The following is a 24,871-nucleotide window of genomic DNA, read 5'->3' as shown; positions in this document are numbered from 1 at the left end:
TACCGAAGCAAACTTCTACCTTGAGTTAACTATGAAACAAACCCAGTTATAAATTATTACAGGTGATTTTGTATAATTTTATTAAAATTAATGTCTTGTCTAGAGTAAAAAAATAAACAAAACACACACAACAAGAAACAGGATTGAAGCCTATTTGAATATTACTATAGGAGTGACTTTTCCAGAGAAAGGTAGAAACATTAAGAAAATGTGCATTGATGTACATCAAGGAATTTAAAATTCCAGAGAAAAGTGTTTGTTTTAAATTACCTTCTTATTGTGCACTGTTTACCAGTGCGGACACCAAGAAAGTGGTAGGGGGGAAAAGAATTAATTTTGATGGGATGAGGATAATCCCTGTTAGCCTGACAGCACGGATTCTAATGAAAGATCAATGTGTATTTCGGAAAACTGTCTCCTACCTTCCTTCTGGAAACATAAAAAACTGGGAGCAAGAAAAGATGCATTATTTTAAGATGAGAACCTATGCTGCCAGAGATCAGACAGGGAGGAAGGATGGCCAGTTCAGTGGTTAGAGTGCTGTCTTGGTCCATGGAATACCTAGGTTCAATTCCCTGCTCTGCCACAAACATCCTGTGTGACCTTGGGCAAGTAACTTAGTCTCTCGAGGTCTCAAGTCCCCATCTGTGAAATGGAGATAATAGTGCTTCCCTTCAGAGGTAGATTAAAGATTACAAGGCACTCAGATATTACTGTGATGGGAGGGCCACCTAAGTGAAAAAACAGACATGACCACAGATTCAGTCAGCAAAAATCATGGTTTTAGATTTCGGAAAGCGGCACTTTTATAACTATACTAATAGAATTGTTGGGGAACAGCTAAACACGGTGCTACCTGAATAAGGCCCTCAAAATGCAACAGGTGAAATTACTGATAAGGCTTGCTAAATTTTGAGCAAAAAGTCCCCTGAAAACCCACATTTGGAAAAGATAAGAACATGCTGACATTAGGTAGGGCATGGTGTTTTCCATAACTTTCCTAACTCTCATAAGCAAAATAAATGTTATGTTACGTACACCTCTACCCAGATATAACATGGTCCTCCGGAGACAAAAAAAATCTCACCGCATTACAGGTGAGACTGCGTTATATTGAACTTGCTTTGGCCCCCCCATTCCTTGTTCCCTGACCGCTCCCTCCAGAGACACCCCCCCCAATCACCCCCACGACCCCCCCCCCACTGCTCCGTCCTGACTGCTCCAACCCCTATCCACACCCCCTGCCCCCGACAGGCACTCACCGGCAGCAGCTGGAAGCGAAGCAACGTGGTCCCAGCCCGCTCCACTCCGCCACCTCCCAGCTGCAGCGCTCTGCTTTCCGCTGCTAATGAGTGCAGGGAGGTTGGGGAAAGGACGCCCCCTGCACTCACCAGCAGCGGGAAGCGAAGTGATGCGGCCCCAGCCTGCTCTGCTTTCCTTGCCCTGGCCCTAGCCGTGTCGTTTGGGGGGGGGGGGGGGGGGGGGGGGCAGGAGGGGTGTTGGGGAAAGGTCCCGCACTCACCTGCGGCGGGAAGCAGAGCGCCATGGCTGGCAGAGTGGAGCGGGCTGGGGCTGGGCTGCTCCGCTTCCGCCGCTGCCGGTGACTACGGGAGGGATCCCTTCTCCCAAGCCCCCTCCCCCGAGCGACATGGCCGGGGCCGGGGAAGCAGAGCAGGCTGCTCCCAGGCCCCCCACTAATCCCCTGGGCCACTCTGGGACTGCGGGGCCCCCAAAAGTGCCTGCCCCACAGCTCCTGCCTCCCAGACCTTCCGGGGGGAGCCCTTGACCACCCCCGAGACCCTCTGCCCCTTATCCAACCCCTCGGCCCCGGCCCAGCACCCTTAACACGCTGCTCAGAGCCATGTGTCGGAGCTTTACCATGTTGTATGTGAACCCGCATTATATTGGGGTAGAGGTGTATGTTCTGAACCATAATATTAAAAGATAGAAAATTGCTGAATGGTTAAAAAACCCCAAACAAACAAACAAACAAAAAAACCCCAAAAAACCATTACTAACCTTCCATAACTGCTGTTCTTCAAGATGTGTTACTCATGTCCATTCCGAAGTAGGTGTGTGCTTGCCCCAAGCACCACCGGCCAGAAAGTTTTCCCCTCAGTGGTATCTGTCAGGATGGCTCTGGTTGCATACTCCTGAGGTTGCACACTTACAGCACCAGTATAAAGGGTCCCACCAACCCGCAGCCCCCTCACTTCCTTCTTGCTGGCTAACTCCAACAGAAGGGTAGGTGCGGTAGGGACTTTTGGAATGGACAAAAGCAACACATCTTGAAGAACAACAGTTATGGAAGGTTAGTAACCGTTTTGTCCTCCTTCACATGTTTGCGCATAACCATTCCAAAGTAGGTGACTCCCAAGAAGCTGCACAGATGGAAGGTTCAGATTTCATTGGCATGCTGATTGTAATACTGCTCGGTCAAAACCCATGTAATCTCTCACTTGTTGGCTGATGGCATAATGAGATGCAAAGATGTGGACTGACAATCACATTGCTGCTCTACCAATGTCCTGTATAAGAACCTGAACTACAAACGCTGCTGGAGATGCTTGAGACCTTGTGGAACGCGCCACCAGCGTAGGAGGAGTGGGAACCTTCACCAGGTCATACATTTGCGGATACAGGAAATGATCCGCGAAGAAATTCTCTAAGCTGAGACTGGAAGGCTTTCATTTTGTCTGCAAAGGCTACAGAAAGCTGAGTAGATTTCCAAAATGACTTAGTCCTTTCTATGTAGAAGGCTAGTGCACATCAGACATCCAGTGAGTGGAGTCTCTGTTCCTATCTGTTGGCATTTGGCTTCAAAACAGAAAACAGGTAGGAAGATATTCTGGTTACTATGGAATTGCGAGACTACCTTTGGAAGGAAGGCCAATTGTGGCCACATCGGAACCTTGTTTTTGAAGCAGACTGTATAAGGTGCTTCCGACATAATGGCTTGGATCTCAGAGATCCTTCTAGCAGAAGCAACGGCCACCAGGGAGGCCACTTTCCAGGACAGTTAGAGCAGAGAGCATGTTACCAGTGGTTCAAATGGAAGACCTGTTAGCCTTGCCAACACCAATTTGAGGTCCCAGGGAGGGAGTGGCTGCTGTACCTGGGAGTATAATCTCCAGGCCCTTAAGGAAAGGACTACACACAGAGTTTGAGAAAACAGAACGGCCATTCACCCATAGATGGAAAGCTGAAACTGTCACCAGATGAACCCTAATACATGACAATGCTAGGCCTTGTTGTTTCAAGTGGAGCAAGTAATCTAAAATGAAAGGTAGTGTCAACTATGTAGGTGAGGCCCCTTCTGCACAGATCAGATCAAGAATCTTTTCCACTTTGCTAAGTGGCGCTACTGGATGGTTTTCTGCTCCCTAAAAGCGCTTCTTGAACCAGTACAGAGCATGCTAGCTCTGCAGTGTTGAGCCATGGAGCTTCCGGCTGTGAGATGAAGGGACTCGAGGTTCGGATGACAGAAACAGCTGTGGGAGATCAAGTCTGTTTGGGAGTTTTATTAACAACTTATCAGTACAACAGGGCTTCTTTCAAATACATGGCTAGAACATGTCAAAACAAAGGCGTTTTATGAGTATTAAGGAGGAAAAGAAAAGAAGCCTTTTTCTTTGGTAAATTCAAGGGTATATTAGAATGTGTTCTCAAAACTATTCTCAATAACTGGGGTGGGGGTGGCAGGAGAAACGAGAAAGACAGAAGGAAGGGGAAAGGATTGAGAGAAAGGAGTTGCTATGATGGAAGATTAAAAAAAAAACAAAAAACTCTCACTGTTCTTTTATAAACAACTTCATTGCAGAAGGCTAAAAAGGACAACGTTCCATTTTATCTGTATGATCATTACCCAAAGAAAGGAGTGGCCTTTCCAACAGAGATGAAACAGGACACACAGACAGACACAAAAAAGTTAGAAGATACCCATTAAAACTGAACCACAAGTCATAGTTTTGCTAGTCTCAGATGAATCATTTTGCTCCAAAACCACTCTGGAAAACAATTTATTATTCTTAACAGATTTAAAAAAAAAAAAAAAAAAAAATACCTGTGCACATGTTTCTTCAGGTGATGTGGTACTGATTCCAAACAGAACTGAGAGATCTAACGTGTACACAGTGAACTTTTCCAAAGCATGTATTACTGCTGGTGCCAAATGAGAGCCCTGTCCAAACCCGGGCTCTCCAACTATCAAGAGCCTTGGTCTATAAGATGTTGGCTGACGATAAGCACTTCTAAAACAAGAATTGTGAAATCAGAAAGTTTTAAATAATTAAAAAAACCCAAAAAACAAGAACTAAAAACAAAACAAAATAATTTCCCATCAATGTATGAATGCATAGGTGTTGTCGCTCTCTACTCTACCATAATTTTAGAATACAAAATAAATAAATAAATAAATAAAATCTGTACCGTCAACAATTCTGCTTATTCTCTTACATAAGGCATCAGATATACCAGAAAAAAACAGTAAAGCTGTAGTAGTATAGGTTATGGATTACAGTAAATACATATACTTACATTACTTCTATCACTGATTTGTTTTTATTTGATTCATTTCACTTGTTCAGTCTTTCCACACAGTTTGGTTGTTAATCTAATACAGCGAGCAAAGTCTTTCCAGTTTCTTAATTGTTTTGTTCTTATGAACCATGTTTCTGAGTGTAGTACTGGTTTTTGCAACCATACTATTACAATGCACTTAATGGCTAGAATCTTTGACGTGAAATAGGCATACGTCTTTAAATTCAGTAAATTAGAACATCTCCTCAACCACCATAATAATAGGAATTTGGCAGTATCTCTCACTGCAATAACTGGTGGTCCAACCCAAACTAAGACTCCATAAAAGTATGATTTTTCAAACAAGTTTTTGAGGATTCTCATAATAAATCAGTAAAATTTATTATTATTTTAAAAAGATTAACGTAGCTATTGTCAAATTAAGTAGCAAATTACATAACAGCGGGGGTGAGAATAACAATCTGTTAGTTATCAGAGTAACAGCCGTATTAGTCTGTATTCGCAAAAAGAAAAGGAGTACTTGTGGCACCTTAGAGACTAACCAATTTATCTGAGCATAAGCTTTCGTGAGCTACAGCTACCCCCATGGTCTCTGTGTATACAATGTCTTCTGCAGTTTCCACAGTATGCATCCGATGAAGTGAGCTGTAGCTCACGAAAGCTTATGCTCAAATAAATTGGTTAGTCTCTAAGATGCCACAAGTACTCCTTTTCTTTTTGCGAATCTGTTAATTACAATGGAATACAAGTATGTTCAAATATATAAACTTTGAAACTAAAAGTATAAAGGCATCAAAAATGTCTAAAAGAAAAATACCAATGTGATTTAGAGACAGGCCAAACTACATACTTTAGATCTCAATCCTGTAAGGTGCTCTAAGGGGTGGGTGGGATGAATCTCCAAATCTCTGTACCCCAAGCTTGAGAATCTCCTTGAAGGATTAGGGCCTTTTCCCCTAAATTTTGTCAGTTCTAATCAGATACTTTCACAACAATTTTATCTGCCTGTTTCTATGTTTATTTCTGGCAAAGACTGGTGCAAGAAAGCAAAACCCTTCCCTTACCCGAAAAAGGAAACAAAACCCAGAACATCTCTCTTGCACCAAAGGATCAAGCAGCCTAAATCAATTTGAAGAACAAAAAGACAAGTACCTGTTAAAATTAAGGACATTAGCTTTCTGTTTATTAGATGTTTTCTGGGAAAGTGGATTTTCAAACACTGAAGGCATTTCCTCATCACTATACGTTAAGTCACTTTCTAAAATATGACTTACAACATCTGAAAAAACAAAAAGGTTCGTTAATTCTCCTGGGAACTTTGCATCACTCACTTGCAAAGAAAAAAAGTTTTATTTACAATTCAACACGCTAGTCTGTGGTTTATTCAATCCAAAGACAATTTTAAAACACTTTAGAGAAACAGCCATTAGTCTGGGAGCACGTGTATTCTGTGGGCAAGTTAATGATAGAAAGAAAATTAGCAAAAATCTACAGAAATAATTTCAATGGTGTTGCCCTCTGCTGCATGGCAGGCGGGGCTTGCTGCCCCCCTGGCTGCCAGCTCCAGGTCTTCTGGTTGGTGGTAATGGGTCGAGTTTCGTATCATGTAAAAAGCCCTTTCTACACAAAAACAATGGTACCAAACATGACAAACATAGAACTGTGTAGATATATATTCAAGAAAATGTTAAAAAAAATTAAAATTGTACTTTAATACAAGCCTGTCAAACATTTAGCCCTCACAAAGTTAAAATGTGGCCCTTGACTGACAGTACTGTGTTATCAGCTAATGCTCAGAATATACCTGATTAATTTTTTTTTAATGTTACATATTACTATAAATGGAAAGCGTGCTTCAAGGTAGGGCAGTCAAGCAATTAAAAAAACTCAATTGCAATTAATTGCACAGTTAAACAATAATAGAATACCATTTATTTAAATATTTTTGGATGTTTTCTACATCTCAGTTACAATACAGAACACAAAGTGTACAGTGCTCACTTTACATTTTTTTATTGAAAATATTTGCACTATAAAAAACAAAATACTATTTTTCCAATTCACCTAATACAAGTATTGTAGTGCAATCTCTTTATCATGAAAATTGAATTTACAAATGTAGAATTGTGCAAAAAATAGTTGCATTCAAAAATAAAATAATGTAAAACTTTAGAGCCTACAAGTCCACTCAGTCCTATTTCTTGTTCAGCCAAACACTCGGACAACAAGTTCATTTACTTTGCAGAAGAGCATGCTGCCTGCTTCTTGTTCACGTCACCTGAAAGTGAGAACAGGCGTTCGCATGGCACTGTTGTAGCCGGCGTCGCCAGATATTTACATGCCAGATACACTAAAGATTCATATATCGCTTCATCCACCATTCAAGAGGACATGTGTTCATGCTGATGACAGGTTCTGCTCAATAGCAATCCAAAACTGTGCAGACCAACGTTCATTTTCATAATCTGAATCAGATGCCACCAGCAGCAGGTTGATTTTCTTTTTTGGTGGTTTGGGTTCTGTAGTTTCCACATCGGAGTGTTGCTCTTTAAAGACTTCTGAAAGCATGCTCCGCACCTCGTCCCTCTCAGATTTTGGAAGGCACTTCAGATTCTTAAATCTTGGGTCGAGTGCTGTAGCTATCTTTAGAAAACTCACATTGGTACCTTCTTTGCGTTTTGTCAAATCTGTAGAGAAAGTGTTCTTAAAATGAACAACAGCTGCTGAGTCATCATCTGAGAGTACTATAACATGAAACATATGGCAGAATGTGAGTAAAACAGAGCCGGAGACATAAAATTCTCCCCCAAGGAGTTCAGTCACAAATTTAATTAATGCATTGTTTTCTTAACGAGCATCATCAACATGGAAGCCCGTCCTCTGAAATGGTGGCTGAAGCATGAAGGGGCATACGAATGTTTAGCATATCTGGCACATAAATACCTTGCAATGCTGACTACAAAAGTCCCATGCAAACGCCTGTTCTCACTTAGTTGTGACACTGTAAATAAGAAGTGGGCAGCATTATCTCCCGTAAATATAAACAAACTTGTGTGTCTTACCGATTGCCTGAACAAGAAGTAGGACTGAGTGGACTTGTAGGCACTGAAGTTTTGCATTGCTATGTTTTTGAGTGCAGTTATGTAACGACCACAACCAAAAAAACCCCTACATTTGTAACTTGCATTTTCACGATAAAGAGATTGCACTACAGTACTTGTATGAGGTGAACTGAAAAATACTATTTCCTTTGTTTATCAATTTCACAGGGCAAATATTTGTAATAAAAAATAATATAGTGAGCAGTATACATTTTGTATTGTGTATTGTAATAGAAATCAATATATTTGAAAAAGTAGAAAAACCAGCCAAAAATATTTAATAAATTTCAACTGGTATTCTATTGTTTAACAGTGTGATTAAAACTGCGATTAATCACGATTAATTTTTTTGAGTTAATCACGTGAGTTAACGGCAATTAATCGACAGCCCGGCTTCAAGGTGATTTGCCATCATGGCCAAAAAAGCAGTGATTCAGGGTATTGCTTATGATCTTTATTAGGTTAAGAATTGTCATGAGGCACTGGTTAAGTAAGACATCAGCATGCAGCCTGACATTACTGGAATCCACCCACAAATGGTATGCACATAGTTACATAACATAACAATTAATTACAATCCCAAACAAATTTATAACAAATGGATGGAATGGCTAAGTAGCAGAGGCTAAGTACAGATTTGGTTGGCTTTGCTTTGATTGGCACTGAAGAGGAACAAATGGTTAGCAGAAATGCTCCCAAAGCACTTATCGAAGATGAACTGTGGGACACGGATGTAGTTTTTAGTAATCTTATCTGCAACAATGAATCACCTTCCTTCCCCACTTCCTTCCCCAATCTAGGGTACAGATGTGGGGACCTGCATGAAAAAGCCCCTAAGCTTATTTTTACCAGCTTAGGTTAAAACTTCCCCAAGGTACAAACTATTTTTCCTTTTGTCCCTGGACTTTACTGCTGCCACCACCAAGCTGCCACTAACAAATATAACAGGGAAAGAGCCCACTTGGCAACGTCTCCCCCCCCCATCCCCCTTTCCTTGGGAAGGCTTGATAAAAATCCTCACCAATTTGCATAGGTGAACACAGACCCAAACCCTTAAGGTCTTAAGAACAAGGAAAAGGCAATCAGGTTCTTAAAAGAAGAATTTTAATTGAAGAAAAAAAGTAAAAGAATCACCTCTGTAAAAGCAGGATGGTAAATACCTTACAGGGTAATCAGATTCAAAACATAGAGAATCCCTCTGGGCAAACCTTAAGTTACAAAAAGACACAAAAACAGGAATATACATTCCATTCAGCACAACTTATTTTATCAGCCATTTAAACAAAACAGAATCTAATGCATATCTAACTAGATTGCTTACTGACTTTTTACAGGAGTTCTGACCTGCAATCCTGCTCTGGACCCGGCAAAAACCAACACACACACAGACAGAGAGAACCCTTTGTTCCCACCCCCTCCAGCTTTGAAAGTATCTTGTCTCCTCATTGGTCATTTTGGTCAGGTGCCAGCAAGGTTGTCTTAGCTTCTTAACCTTTTACAGGTGAAAGGGTTTTTTCCTCTAACCAGGAAGGATTTAAAGGTGTTTACCCTTCCCTTTATATTGATGACACCTTAAAAGCCCCAAAAACCATGGTAATGAAAGTGCTGATGTCACCAGTAATACATAGTTTTTTCCTGACAAGACTGTTTGCAGCTACCAAATGTTTTATGGAAAAGCATTTTGTCCCACAGTTCGTGGGAGTTTTAGGGATCCACACTGAATGCCAAACCTGAAAAAATAAATACATTTGACCTGTACTGCTACTTTAAATGGTGCATCTGTGATTGCAGTGACTTCAGCACCTGCAAAACAGGACAGTAAGCAAGGGGAGTACAAGGGTTTCCTTTTATCACAAAGTCTCATGCACGAGCGCTTCAGTGAAAGACAGGTTTCCAAACACACACACACACACACACACACACCCCCCCCCGCAAGGCATATGCATAATCTACCACTACAAGTGGCCATTGGTTTAACAATTAATTCCAAAACCTATAATAAATTCCTTGTGCAGTTTATGCACAGCATTGCTGTAGTCTGTGGAGGAACCAAAGTACTCTGTCTGGAGACTGCAATTGCAAATGAGGTTCTTTGCCATATGGAATTCAATGAAGGGTTGTACATTCCTCTAGACCTCATCAAGGGTAGTTTTATATTTTGTCCTGCCGATTACTTAGACTTCCTTGAAGATACAGCAGATAGCAAAGGTACCCTTCATGCTACTGTTATGGTCTGCTATCAGGAATGTATTAATGGGGATCAGTCCCTCAATTTCTCTCTGAACCAGCAAAGAACCGTTCCTTGAAGGAGCTTCCTGACTTCATGACTCACTCACTTTCCTATCAAGGTCCAAAAATTCTGAAGTCCAAGAAGTCCAGTTTTCAATAAAGCAGCAGCTAAATCAACTACAGTAGAGCTTTCTACATTCACTAACCTTGTTAACCTTCCCAAAATTATTGCAAATGTTAGTGGGAGTGCATACCACTAACATTCACAACAACTTTGTTATTGTGCAGAAGTGGAATGCACTCCAGAGGTGAAAAATGACTAAGTATGGCTTCAGCTGAAGAGATAGAAGATGTACCCTCAAATGTTCCAGACACGCAGGTCATACCATACTACATCATTTCAGGAGAAAGGTATATTCCATCATGGTCAGTCTTTAACTCAGGAATCCATGAAATGCCATAGCAAATGACCGAGTATGTATCCTGCCAATGATACCTGCTAACCCCACTGATTACTCAGTTCAATTAACATTCCTTATGCAGATGGAATGCATGAACAAATACAACTGCTACTCCTTGAGGAATTCTGAGCCACTGTGCATACACAGAATTCATGTCCCATGCAGAATTTTTTTTCTCTCCACAGAAAATACGTTCCTCTGGAGAAGTGCTACAGTTACACCTTTTGCCCACTGGGAGTTGCTGTGGCACTAGAACAGAGAGCAAATGTGGATAGGGAAGAGAAGAGGCTACGTTCCTCATAGCGTCTTGCCCAGGGGGCCAGTAAGGAGGCACAGGACATGGGAGGAATGGACAGCATAGGACACATGGAGGACAGGGGGAAAAGAGACAGACTGGGTGAGAACATTTCATTCTGAGGCTACAGAGAAAATACTGGACTATGAAGAAGTCTACCTCATGTTTGATATGTATGCAGAGGAATCAATTAAAAAATATCATTAGAAAGAAGTGACTCCATGGTATTGCATCTGTCCAATACAAAAAAATCAATGACTCCATGAACATTTCCAATGTCACAGTGAAGAAGCTAGTGTCTCGTACTTGCATGAAGGATGAGTTAACCACATACCTTGCAAGTAAAATGCTCCAACACATGAAGAATTGTTTGAAAAATTGTGTCGTCACATGGCATAATGAAGGTGCTGCCTTGTGATGTTCAGTGGAGTTTCTTTGTTGGTTCCCATGAGGAGGATGACACTAAAATTTTCTTGACTGCCGTCAATGCCACAGAGAGGTGTTCTTCTAAACTCCAGATGTTTGCACAAGACAGATGTTCTAGTGCTCTTAGAGATGCTACCCAAGACCTCTGTAAGATTCTGTTTTTGTGCTGCTGGGGAACGGAATTGCTATATATTCCTCAGAGATGTGTTCCTATCACTCGGACCATTGAGAGCCGCTCTTTCCAGCCAGCCTTCCAGTAGCGTCATATCCTAAAAGACCATATTATCCTGCTGGAAAGCATTTGATTCAGCCTCTGTAGAGACTCTCCTCACTCTGAAGGTGCTTGTAATGGCAGAGACTGTCGCTGATGAAATCATAAATGCACTGGAGGAGTTCATATGCTGAGTTTATCATTTGAAGACCAACATTATGACACATGCAGAGCTACATTGATGAATGTTTTCTAAGAAGCAGACAAATGGAGAAAAACTGCCCCCAACAAGGGGAGCATTAATACCTGCTGTTACAAGGGCAAATGATCAAGCAATGGAATGGCTCCGGGATGACTAAGAACATCCAAAACTATCCTCCTTTATCAGGCATGGATATGTCTGATCACAACAGTTGTGTGTGAAATACCATGTACTCCTGGAATTAATTCTCCAGCTACTCAAATGCTTGTGTGAAAAGAACAGATGCTCACCATCCTGCAAATGTTTAGTGAGCAGCCTGCCTTGTACAGAGATATAGAATCATAGAACTGGAAGGGACCTCGAGAGGTCATCTAGTCCAGTACCCTGCACTCAAGGCAGGACTAAGTATTATCTAAACCATCCCTGACAGGTGTTTGTCCAACCTGCTCTTAAAAATCCCCAATGATGGAGATTCCACAACTGCCCTAGGCAATTTATTCCAGTTTTTAACCACTCTGATGGTTAGGAAGTTTTTCCTAATGTCCAACCAAAACCTCCCTTGCTGCAATTTAAGCCCATTGCTTCTTGTCCTATCCTCAGAGGTTAAGAAGAACAATTTTTCTCCTTCCTTCTTGTAACAACCTTTTATGTACTTGAAAACTTATGTCCTTTCTCAGTCTTCTCTTCTCCAGAGTAAACAAACCCAATTTTTTCAATCTTCCCTCATACATCATGTTTTCTAGACCTTGAATCATTTTTGTTGCTCTTCTTTGGACTTTCTCCAATTTGTCCACATCGTTCCTGAAATGTGGCACCCAGAACTGGACACAATACTCCAGTTGAGGCCTAATCAGCGTGGAGTAGAGAGGAAGAATTACTTCTCATGTCTCGCTTACAATACTCCTGCTAATACATCACAGAATGTTTGCTTTTTTTGCAACAGCGTTACACTGTTGGCTCATTTAGCTTGTGGTTCACTATGACCCCCAGATCCCTTTCTGCAGTACTCCTTCCTAGGCAGTCATTTCCCATTTTGTATGTGTACAACTGATTGTTCCTTCCGAAGTGGAGAACTCTGCATTTGTCCTTACTGAATTTCATCCTGTTTACTTCAGACCATTTCTCCACTTTGTCCAGATCATTTTGAATTTTAATCCTATCCTCTCCTAGCTTGGTATCGTCTGCAAACTTTATAAGTGTACTCTCTATAACATGATCTATATCATTGATGAAGATATTGAACAGAATCGGACCCAGAACTGCAGGACCTGCTCGTTATGCCCTTCCAGCATGACTGTGAACCACTGATAACTATTCTCTGGGAATGATTTTCCAACCAGTTATGCACCCACCTTGTAGTAGCTCCATCTAGGTTACATTTCCCTAGTTTGTTTATGAGCAGGTCATGCGAGGCAGTATCAAAAGCCTTACTAAAGTCAAGATATACCACATCTACCGCTTCCACCCTATCCACAAGGCTTGTTACCCTGTCAAAGAAAGCTATCAGGTTGATTTAACACTATTTGTCCTTGACAAATCCATGCTGACTGTTATTTAATCACCTTATTATCTTCCAGGTGTTTGCAAATTGATTGCTTAATTATTTGCTCCATTATCTTTCCGGGTATAGAAGTTAAACTGACTGGTCTGTAATTCCCTGGGTTGTCCTTATTTCCCTTTTTATAGATGGGCACTATATTTGCCCTTTTCCAGTCTTCTGGAATGTCTCCCGTCTTCCATGGCTTTTCGAAGATAATTGCTAATGGCGCAGATACCTCCTCAGTCAGCTCCTTGAGTATTCTAGGATGCACTTCATCAGGCCCTGGTGATTTGAAGATATCTAACTTGTCCAAGTAATTTTTGACTTGTTCTTTTCCTATTTTAGACTCGGATCCTACCGCTTTTTCTTTGTTTGTTTTTTGGCCAGTGAAATAGTGCAGCACACATGAGGATCAGTGTAACAATGTGTCTAGTAGTGGTGCCCTAGACAGAGACTACTTTGATAAATAAATGTTTTCAATCCTATACATCAAGGCTAACCTTCCTAAGAGTATCTGTCTTTTTTTTTTTTTTTAAATTGTAAGCAATGCACCCCTGTGTTAAAATATAATTTTAAAAAGTTTTAAAATAAACATTTTCTAGCATATATATCTACATAGTTGTTCTAAACTTGTCATGTTTGGTACTATTGTGTTCGTGGATGAAAGGGCTTTTGAAGGATACCCAACTTGGCAGATTTCAATGACACTATTATCAAAATTTCCACCAGCCAGAGAACCTGGAGCTCGGAGGGCAGGGAGTACTGCCTTTCCCACTCCCCACCATACCACCGAGGGTGATGCTTGTATCTTTTTACAAATTAAATGTCACCTCTTACTTTTTGATCTCTAATTTGCCCAAGGAATGAGATTTTACTACATCATGTTCCCAGACTAAATATATAAAAGTGCAAATAATATACAGCTGTTAGAACAACATGTTTATTCTCAAGAGGCACATATAGACTATGTGAGGGATTGTCACTTACAGTGCAAATACTAAATACAATTATAAATTGGATTATAAAATTCTTCAGGGTAAAAATTCTGTTGTTTCTATGCCTGAAAAGAGCCATGCATACTTGTAGACAAGTAGAACCTTTGCACTCTGCATAACATGAACTCTGATTCTGCAGGAGAGTGATGCTTAATAACTCTGAAATGCAAGTTGTAGTGTAATTATTATTTGTTTTGTATTAGATATAAATCTTAATTGTGAAATGTTTTACAGTTTACTTTATGCTTTTTTCAAATGCATTACAATTCTGTATGCTCATATTCAAGTGCAGCGTATGTGTCGTCGGGCAAAACTAGAGGTTTTAGCTTCAGAAAAAAGGGCAGAAGAGGAGCTGGATATACGGCAGTTGGAAGGAAGGAATTTTCTCACCCTTAACCGCTGGTGGGCAGAGGTTTGCACATGTCAAGACACGACTGCTAGCCATGACTGAAATCAGGACTATTAATTCTCAGTAAAGACAAAGTTTTGAAGTTGTTCAGAGAGGGATTGGATGTTTAGGTATAAGTAGAATTTCCAGAATAATAACAGTTAATGTTAAAAAGGTTTGGGGAGGGACATAAAATCCTCATACTTTAGGTTTTGCAACCAATCCCTACCTATTAGGGATGATGAGGAGACTTTACCGGGCATCTAGATTATTCCATGTCTGCCTACTGGGGGTTTCTTGCACCTTCTCTGAAGAATCTGGTGATGGCCGTTTTTGGAGACAAGCTACTATAGTACATGAATCACAGGTCTGCTCCAGTATGGCAATTCCCATGTTCTCTGGGCTTTAGCATTACCACACTGAGATGAATGAGTGTAGTTCACACCTCTCAGATCTATTATTTCATGCTATCTCAGGACAAAGGAATACAATTACAGTAGAACCTCAGTTATAAACACCTCAGGAGTGGAGGTTGTTCATAACTCTGAACAAAACGTTATGGTTGTTCTTTCAAAAGTTTACAACTGAACATTGACTTAATGCAGCTTTGAAACTTTACTAAGCATTTTTCTTCTGCAGCTTTCCTTTTTTTAATAGTTTAAGTTTAAACACAGTACTGAATTTGGTTGGGTTTTTTTTTTGGTCTCTGTTGCTGCCAGATTGTGTACATCCGGTTTCATGTGAGGTGTGTGTTTGACTGATCAGTTCGTAACTCTGGTGTTCATAACTCTGAGGTTCACTGTATGCACTGTTTTACATATGGGATGTTCTTGTAAATGTAAGGAATGAAGTTAAGCCTAAATTTCTTTCAACAAAACTCTGTATCTGGGGTAGATTCCATGGCCGCAGAACCATGGAAGACTCAGCCATCACAAATAACCAAAATTCTACTGTCCAAAAGTTTACATGCACACACAGAAATTGGGAAATGTAAAATACATTTAGTGTGTTAACGTCACAAATTAAAAAAAGCTTTTACCGTGACAGAAATATGAATTCAAAATAATTCAAAATAAATTAATAAAATAAAAATAATAATAGAGTGTTTTACCTGTCTTTTGTCCTTTTTTTATTCCAAGCTCCACATGTGGAAACACTCTTTGTAGGGCTCCTAAAATTCTGTGAAGTGTTTTTTCAAGCAGTGGTTTAGAAATGGCTGAGAGTGCTTGGCCAGGTGAAGTCACAGCTCTTTGAGAAGCTGGTATAGTCTTCTGCATAGCCACAACAAAATCCTTAGCTGTTATTTTAATAGAAGAGATATCCAACTGCAACTTCTCACTGCTAGTGTATATCTGAGGATAACGTCGGCGCAAGGCACACAAAGCAGCTTCAGAACATATGGACTTAATATCTGCACCACAATATCCTATGAACAAATAAGTGAAATTTAGTACTTTGTCTCAGACAACCAAAAAAGGTCTAGAAGCAGTATACGCAAAGCTAGAGTATGTAACTATCTGGCCCAGCAGGAGATGAAGCCTAACAGAGGCAGCATGCTCAACCTTCTGGGAGAAAAAGGAAGGGATATAAGTAAGAAATGCCTCATACTGCTATCGCCCAACTACTCTGCTGGTGGTCTTCTCTGCCTGTGCAAAGCCTCACTGACGTAAGTGGGACCCTGAGCAGACACATTACAAGATTGCATTCTTAGTGGTCTAGATGGACTTCTAAAAGAGAACTGCATCCAGCCCCCTTTGCCAGAAGAATGGTGAAAGTGTGAGTGTGGTTAAAAATAAATGTCTATATTCATATAAAAACAACTTCTAACAATTAGTGGATGAAAAAAATCAAAGAAAAATAAATATTTTAATTAAATAAGCTTAGTATTAAGCTTTTAGATGAGAATGTGCTAAACTATAAGTTAGTCACTTGTATTCTCTGATAACTCTTTTGGTTCTTAATCTTACCAACACATTTTTCTGCTAACTCTTCAAGAAACGCGTCCAATGGCTTAGGGGTCCAGTCTCTTGTGTGAATCTTGAGAATCTCTTTTCTAGCCTAGAAATAAAGACTTTTTTTTTTTAAAAAAAGAGCACATCCTGTTTTTCCCCTGTAAAAATCTTTAGTTTAAAAGTAGATGACAATATAATCACCTCTTTTCTTAAAAAGGAAATGATATATTACTAGAATTTACTTTCCTAAAATAGTGACTATTCTTTCCAACAAATTTAAGGTTTTAGATGCTTCTTAAATTGGACACACTTCTTTTCAGGTGTTCCTTTTAACAAGGAAAGCCATTGAAAGCTCCCAGGACAAAAAGTGAGTTCTCTTAAGTTTAAGCCTAATGATCTTGGAAGAATTCTCTCCACTTCTAGCTAAGGTTGGTAACGATATATTTTTCCTAAGGAAAATTTTCCAAATTTATAGAATCACAAGTTCAAGATGGGAGACCTGTTAGTTCAGCTACCTTCCCAGTGGATTGATTTAAAATCAAGGCAATGTAAATGATTTTAATCAAGATGAAAGCCTTAATTTAAATCATTAATTTTCCATCAACTTTTCAATTTTTACTTCAGGTTTTTTTTTTTTTTAAAAAAGGAAAATAAGGTACATCCTTCTTGCTTGATATAACCATTAAACCTGTTGATTTATAGCTAAATAGAGCCATTATACTAGATTTGGTACATCTTTTTGCTACCTAGAAGGGTACACTATAAACTGTATACATTTATTTAAACAACTATATAGCTTAATATTTTCAGTTTATTAATTGTACATTTTTAGTACGCTAAAAATGATGAACAATATATTGCCTATTTACTAGTACCATGCCATATTTATAAGGCTTGACCTCAAAAGTTAGATTTTTTTCCCTCATGATTTTTTTTTGTACAGCAAAAGCAGACTTTTACTCAGTTTTGGGTAGTGGCTCATGGATTCAGCATTTTTTTTTTTATTTAAAATGTTTTAAGAGATAATAGGAAGTTTAGGCCTTAATATATTTTGTATTAAATTCAGATTTCATTTTAAACACATTTATTTTTAAAAACAAAGTGGCCTTGGCTTTATGTTTTATATTTAGACTAACAGTAGCAATTAAGACAAGTTTTATAATGGTAATAATTGCTATTACCTGGCCTAAACAACTGTCACTGAACCAGAAAACCTGCAAGGGGTGCTCTGTCCCCATTCGGTCTTCAAAAATTGAATCTCTGGCTAAATACAATGATTCCTAAAGTATTTCCTGGCATTCAGATTAATAAATTAGATTAGGGGTTGGTAGAATTCTTCCACAGTGCAGCTCACGTAAAATAGAAATTATATTTTAAGACCAATTTATTTGAGCATGAGCTTTCGTGAGCTACAGCTCACTTCATCGGATGCATACCGTGGAAACTGCAGATGAAGTGAGCTGTAGCTCACGAAAGCTCATGCTCAAATAAATTGGTTAGTCTCTAAGGTGCCACAAGTACTCCTTTTCTTTTTGCAAATACAGACTAACACGGCTGTTACTCTGAAACCTAATTTAAGACCACCTCCTTTCCCATTTATAATCACACCATCTATGCAGGAACTATGGCAATTATTTTAAAGTAGTATTTATGTATTTTTACCAGTCTTTAACCCATTAACCTTTCTGGCCCTTCTCAAAAACCGTCAGTCACAGTGTATTTTTTGCTTTTCATTTCATATCCCCTTGTCTCCACTTTCTTCTCTTCTCCCCGCCCTTGCTTTGGCCACATGTTTCTCCGTTACCTGGTCTTCCACTGCACATACTTCCTTCCTCTCAGTTTGGTTCCCTTCATCCCCTGGACATTCTTCTTCCACTGCTAGTTGGTAGCCCTTGTTTACTGTTGGCTGCATTTCCTTCTCACAACCACAATTAGTGTAAGCAAATAAGCTAGCTCCTCCAATTTTGCTTCCAGTTATTTTCACAAGCCTCCAACACGCTCTTCACAATGAAAACCTTGGACACTTAAGGAAGCAGCTGGAAACTAGGATGACAACCAGCACAATAAAACTAGCCATCTCTGTGCAGAGAACCAGTATCTGCTTCAATGACAACAGTCTGGGAACTGCCAAGTTAGTTCAAAATGATTTTCAGTATGCAAACACTACTTTGCCTCTCACATACTACTCACTTTCTCCATCTAAAAGTTTGTAGTCATTCAGTCAGCTTTATCTAGATCTGAAGTTCTCTCCTTCATAACAGAGATTCTTCTTAACACATTAATAGAAGTACTAGCAGTTCAGATTTTTAGCTTGTATTCAACCTATTTAAAAAAACAAACCACACAGTCCCTCTACCAGAAAGGGTCAAGATTATTCTAAATAGGTGAGGCATGCTTTTGTGTTATACATTTTAGGCCACATTAACAGTACAGTGTGTCAGTCCACCAGCCAACTGGCCTAGTGGCCAGGCAATGGCTCCACAGTTCTCTTCAGTCTGCTCATCCTGGAGGGAGCCCTGCTGGGTTGTATACGTGGGCCACGGTTCCTTCCGTATGCCTCTTCTCCTCCCCCCAACCCCTTGAGATTCTGACACAACAAAGGCTAGGGGGTCCCAAACCAGGGCCCTAAAGGAGTGGTGCAGTGTCTGGACCACTTGGTCCTCCCGAAGTTACGCTGCTTTATGGGTCACTTCCTACTGGGCTGTGGCTCCTCTGTCTGGGACATGGTCCCAGTCTTAGCAGTACAGTATCAGCACAGTCTACCAGGGAACAACGTCTCCTCCTTTGAGGCCTCTCTTCGGTTCCCAACTGCAAAATGGGGTGGAGAATATGGATCACTGCTTCCACAGTGGCGTTACTAATGCTGTAATCACTCTTCCTAACAGTTCCCTGTGTCAGCCTCACTTTCTGGTACGGCCTGCAGCTCTTTCCCCCCCTTGCCTCTGGGCTCCCAATGCCCTTTTAAGCTGTTCCTTCAACTGCAGCATGCCTGGCAGCTGCTAAGGAATGTGGTCTTCCTTGCCCAGTACTGACCCATGCCTTGCTCTAGGTTAGTATGGGGTCTGTAAAACCCATCATACAGTGAAAACTGGTTTCAGTCTCAAGTGTCATTTACTTTAAAATGATTTTTACCAATACTGATGTTTGCTCTAAAAGATCTTAACAGACCATTTCCCCAGGAGTTATGCTTTACTAAGACAAAATTCAAAGGTTCACATTGCCGTAGAGCCTTAAGTGGCCCAGACAGCTCTGCTCCATAGAATAACTAGGTCACCGGTTCCTTTTTAAAAGGTGGTAACACAGAGAGAAGTAGAAATACAGTAAGAGGAAGATAGTGTTTCCACATGCCTCAGTTGGTAGACTTGTAGGCACGTGCATCAGGGAAGTAGAGGTGAGACTGATGTACAATTAGGACAAGAACCTTCAGGCCTTTCATAGAATGTGGAGGGAAGAATTTGGATTATAGATCTTTGGAACTAGCCATCTACTTCTAAAGTGTCAAGCTATCCCCAAATTTATTATAGTGCAACTCCCATTTCCTTAATTTTTATTTTATATTAAACAGAGAAGACCCTCAACTTAAAAAGTATTTGACATCAAGGAGGAGAAGGACTAGCTATTCTGAGTTATTCATATTTAATATTTTAACTCATACTTTTGATTAAACAGCAAGAACATTTTCAACGAACGGAACAAAATTTAAAGCTCTTCAGCCCAGCTGAGTTTGAACGTTTGCAAAAGCCCAGTTTAAGTATGTAAGAGAACAGGCACTGAGAATCTACCAACAAAAATAACTGTTACATAGACAACTTCAATCCAATAATGTCTAATAGGTAACCTAATCGTATTCTGTGTTGCATCTGAGCTAACCTGTACCTCTTTTCTTAGGTTTTAATAATTTTAGTATGATTAGAAATATCTGTCACTAGGTACCAGGATTAATATATTTTATTTTTAAGGATATTATTTTTTATTTTTAAGTGTTTTACAGTAGCTAGAAATTATAGAGGGGTAAGGTTAGGGTTAGAACAGTGCTGACAGCATGGCTGCAGGAGCTCCGAGCACTGCCAGTGATCCTGCAGGTGGCTGCCTGCCTGGACATGGAGCCCAAGATAAAGTATGGAAGCAGAAACTCCAGGCCAGGACTGAAAGGAGGATGATGAACACTCAGCTGTGGGGTTCTACTGAACCATTCCCGCCTGGGGATGGCCCCCACGTTACTGGCTGGTGGGTGAGTGAGTGGGGCCACAACAGTGGAGCTGCAGAGGGTTCTTTGCATGGCTGTGGGGTTGGTGACACCTAGTTCCTGCAGGTGTGAGAAATGCTGCGATCCTGGTGAGACAGAGCAGAGACCCTGGGCCTGGACTGTGAGGAGGAAGACAAATCCCCAGCTTCAGGGGAAGCTGCCCCACTGCTGAATGGCTCTGTCCCCATCCAAGAGCCATTCAGCAGTTGGTGGCCTCCCCTATGTGGCTGGAGGCTCGTTCTCCTGGCCAGGGTGTCTCTGCTCTGCCACACCAAGACTGCAGCCTTCCCTGCATCTTCTGCCTACAGGGACTGGGTGTCACTAGCTGTGCAAGAAGCCCTCTGCAGCCCTGCTGCCATGGGAGTGTGGCCGTGACAATGGAGCTTCAGAGGGCTCTCTGCACCTGCAGAAATCTAGCGTCACTGGCCCTGCAGCAGTGCAAGGAGGGTCGGGGGAGTTGCACTCCCACTGACTGTCACCAGTCAATATTTTTTACTGACATACTTCAATTACAATAAAATGCTGCCAAGCCTAAACACAGAATGTTAATGATGAATTCAAATGTTTAAGGCACTGGTACATCGTAGCACTTTAAGCACTGCGCCCAACTTTACCATGTGACTATTCACACACTTAAAAGATAAACGTGTGCTTAAATACGTTACTAGATGGGGATTTAAAATACACACCCTTCCCCTTACCTCAAAACAGCAGAACTGATATCCATATCAAAACACAAACTTCAGATTAAAACGAGTCTAGTGGGGTTGCCCACCACGCAGATGTAAACACCACAAAATTAATTTTTCACAAAGGCAACTTTGAACCAGGCTAACATCAGAAGTGTTAAGTAAGCTGGAGCACATTTAAAAATGTTAATCCAAGAGTGGCTCATAATTAAATGTAGTTCTGTCACATATACCATTCTCTCATTTTCAGGTTCTCTGCTATGTAGACTGCCATATTTTACAGCTAATTGCAGGCCACTGTAATTGCATCATTAAGTGTCATTATTTGGGGACATTCAACTTTTCTGCATGGTCAAAGTGGAACTAGTGCTACAAAATTGATGGTCAATGAAAGGGTTTTGTACATGTGGTGTTTTCAGTACCCTACCTACGCTCCACAAGAAACAATTACCTCACCTCTTTATCACTCAAGTAGTAAAGCACAGAATCCCAACTTCACCATTCCCAAACATCCTTCATTTCTCCACAATACACAGTGGCTTATGCTATAAAGAAATAATTTGACACCTTATTGTTAAGGTTGAATCAAAGATTTTACCTCTTTATCTGGCAAGGTGAAAAGGAATTCTCTGTCAAAACGTCCAGGTCTTCGTAAAGCAGGATCTATTGAATCCAGTCTGTTGGTAGCTCCAATTACCACAATCTCTCCTCTGCTATCCAAGCCATCCATAAGTGCCAGTAGCGTAGATACAATAGAACTGACAGAGAAATGCTTTTATTCACTCAGTTTACTAAGCCTTTGTTACATTGAGCGTGACCTCTCTTCCCAAGTTTCAATCAAGAAAGGAAAAGATTTTGTTGCTAGAATTATTTTTTGGTCACTAAAAGAGCCTTTTATGATATTTTGTGTAGAACATTTCCCCCCCCCCCCCAAGATAAGCAAACAAAGACCACAAAGACACCATGATAAGAATCAAAGTCTTGAACAAACCTTTTTGAATCCAAAAGGTAAAGATTGTACTTGTAATCTAAGTAACAAGAGGATACCTACCCCAAAGAGGGCATGTCTGTATAGAATCTACCACAATATGAATAGGGCCTCTGGGCACTACTCAATACAAACAATAGTATTACTTGTAATAAGCATACTATGGTCAAGCCTAACTTATACAGCAGGGAATCCCAAGTTATGCAAATACCCCTCTCTGAGCTCTAAAGGGTTAAAATCCATTGCTGACATAACAACCTGGTATATGGATTTGTGTACAGGCCCAAAGTCCAGAGTTTGGTCAAGAGGTCAGAGGCCTAGCAATAGCTAAGAGAAGGCAGAATAACCAAAGATAACCTTGCTTTTGCTAAGATATGCCTGGTCAGCAAAACACCAGATGTTGGGGGCAATAATTGCTTCTTATTTAAAGTTGCAAATAGAACAAAGAAGCCCTGTTTCTGTTGTATCAGTTTCTTCTGTAGGGAGATGTTCTTCCCACACATCCAACCTTGAGTTTATGAAAGGTTCAAGCATGTCAGTATAAGATATGGCCTCCTCCCACCTCCCTTTCCCAAGGACCAATGCCTGCCTTAAAATACAAATGAGCAACTTGAAAGACAATCTTTACTGCCATATACTTTCACGGTCTCTTTGTTTTTACTCCTAGATATGTATCTGTTGGACAGTCAAAGGAGCTACTTCATTCCTTTGGACCTCAAATCAGAATTCAACGTATATATTTTTATACTAATACATTTATTAAAGTACTAATTAAATGTTAAATTGTTAACTTGAGACCCTGGGCAGAGACATTATGTAATCTTTGACCATTGGCTACTGTGCTATCATGTCTTGCTGCTAGACCTATCCAGGGAAGTGGGACTGCCTACCCTGTCACTCTCCCCCGCCCATGGAAAATCCATATATTCCATTGTGATCAATTAATTGACAGCGTCTCTGAGCCTAATAAGCAAGGTGACACTTTGTCAGTGCTGTACATAATAAACTCTCGTGCTTGAACTCTACACGGTGTGGATTTATGTCCCTCAAGCTCTCTTCTATTTATACCTGTGCTGGCCTGTATGTCATCCATTGTTATTTTTTAATGTTCTTCATTTTCATACTGGCCCAAAGTTTCAGTGTATTGCCAATTTCTGTACTAAAAGTGCCAAATGGAAAAGTTGTTGCAGGAAAGCTAGAGATGTTGACAGCTGGAGCTTTTGGCATCCCAGAAGACCTGGGGTTTGTTTACAGTTAAAAAAGCTGTAGCGCTTCAGCGTAGACACTACCTACGCTAACAGGAGCTTCTCCCATCAGTGTAGGTAATCCACCTCCAAGAGAGGTGGCAGCTAGGTAAACAGAAGAATTCTTCCTAGTGCCATCTATACAAGGTGTTAGGTTGTTACAGCTACAGCTCTCAGGTGTGTGAATTTTTCACACCCCTGAGAGATGTAGCTATACCAAAGTAGAATGCTAGTGCAGACCTGGCCCTGGTGGTGCCTTTTTTTTTTTTTTTAAAGCAACCAGGAGGCAGCTGATTCTCAGTGCTATGGTAAAGATATACCACCTCTTTCAGATTGGGGGACATGCAACTTCAGATGTGGGGGATGTAGGACTGAACTTCTCATAACTCTACCTCAGCAAGCTCTGACAGTAACTTCACGCTACCACAAAATACACCCAAGGCAAAGTACATTAACTTGATGGTTTTTGGACTTCAAAAGATGACACCCTAAGAGGATGAATGGAAGCAAGTCACACTTCTCTCAGAGCTATGGTTTCAGACTGCATACTGAGACAGCAGACATAACTGCACTGGTTCACACTTGGTTCTCATTTGAAGGTTCTCATTGCAACCATAAAGGCTAAAGACTTTGTTTTAAAATGAAGTTTTGGATATTGCAACAAAATTATAAGGAAAAGGAGTACTTGTGGGACCTTAGAAACTAACAAAAAATGTATTTATTTAACAATTATAAGGCAGATTCAAAGAGAATTTTGCAGTTCAAAGGGCAACAACTGATTTTATATATATGGCCCTGATGATGATATTGCTTGAAAAGGGTTAAATCCACAAGGAAAGCAAACAGACAGACTGGAAATATAATTTCATTTGGAGGGTTGTACAAACATAGGAGCGTGTCAGAGAAACTAAATTACAAAAAATTAAAACACCACGCTGAGCTTGCATCCGATGAAGCGAGCTGTAGCTCACGAAAGCTTATTCTCAAATAAATTGATTAGTCTCTAAGGTGCCACAAGTACTCCTTTTCTTTTCACACTGAGCTTGGTATCACAAGATCTAATTACTTGCAACTTAATACTACTCAAGTTTAGAGAGGCCTCCCAATGCTGATGCCCATATATATATAAAAAAATAAATACACACACACACACACACACACGAATAAAAGACTAGTAACACTATAGCCTCCCCCTCTTACAAGGCTCAAGCAGATTTTAACTCTCTTCGACTTTTTAAAATATAAAGTGTAATACCTGTGAATTTGATCTTGTCTACTGGATCGTACAGGAGCCAAACCATCTATCTCATCAAAGAAAATAATTGAAGGACGCATCTGATAGGCCTAAAAGGAAAGGCAGACTCA

General features: G+C 40.4%; 1 protein-coding gene across 2 annotated transcripts in view; it reads right to left on the bottom strand.

The window, feature by feature from the left end:
- The window catches only part of ATAD2 (ATPase family AAA domain containing 2), a 94,806-nt gene that overhangs the window by 34,335 nt on the left and 35,600 nt on the right, over positions 1 to 24,871 (bottom strand). For both annotated transcript variants that reach the window (XM_077809832.1, XM_077809831.1), the window contains exons 13-18: positions 24,762 to 24,850; positions 21,873 to 22,032; positions 16,355 to 16,445; positions 15,499 to 15,813; positions 5,692 to 5,818; positions 4,064 to 4,250 (exon numbers count right to left, since the gene is read on the bottom strand). In XM_077809832.1, the coding sequence (XP_077665958.1) occupies positions 4,064 to 4,250; positions 5,692 to 5,818; positions 15,499 to 15,813; positions 16,355 to 16,445; positions 21,873 to 22,032; positions 24,762 to 24,850 (969 nt within the window). The remainder of the gene's footprint in view (positions 1 to 4,063; positions 4,251 to 5,691; positions 5,819 to 15,498; positions 15,814 to 16,354; positions 16,446 to 21,872; positions 22,033 to 24,761; positions 24,851 to 24,871) is intronic.

This window comes from Eretmochelys imbricata, chromosome 2 (genome assembly GCF_965152235.1).
Source record: "Eretmochelys imbricata isolate rEreImb1 chromosome 2, rEreImb1.hap1, whole genome shotgun sequence".
In the NCBI taxonomy this organism is placed as follows: domain Eukaryota; kingdom Metazoa; phylum Chordata; order Testudines; family Cheloniidae; genus Eretmochelys; species Eretmochelys imbricata.
This window is presented reverse-complemented; position numbering and strand designations above follow the sequence as displayed.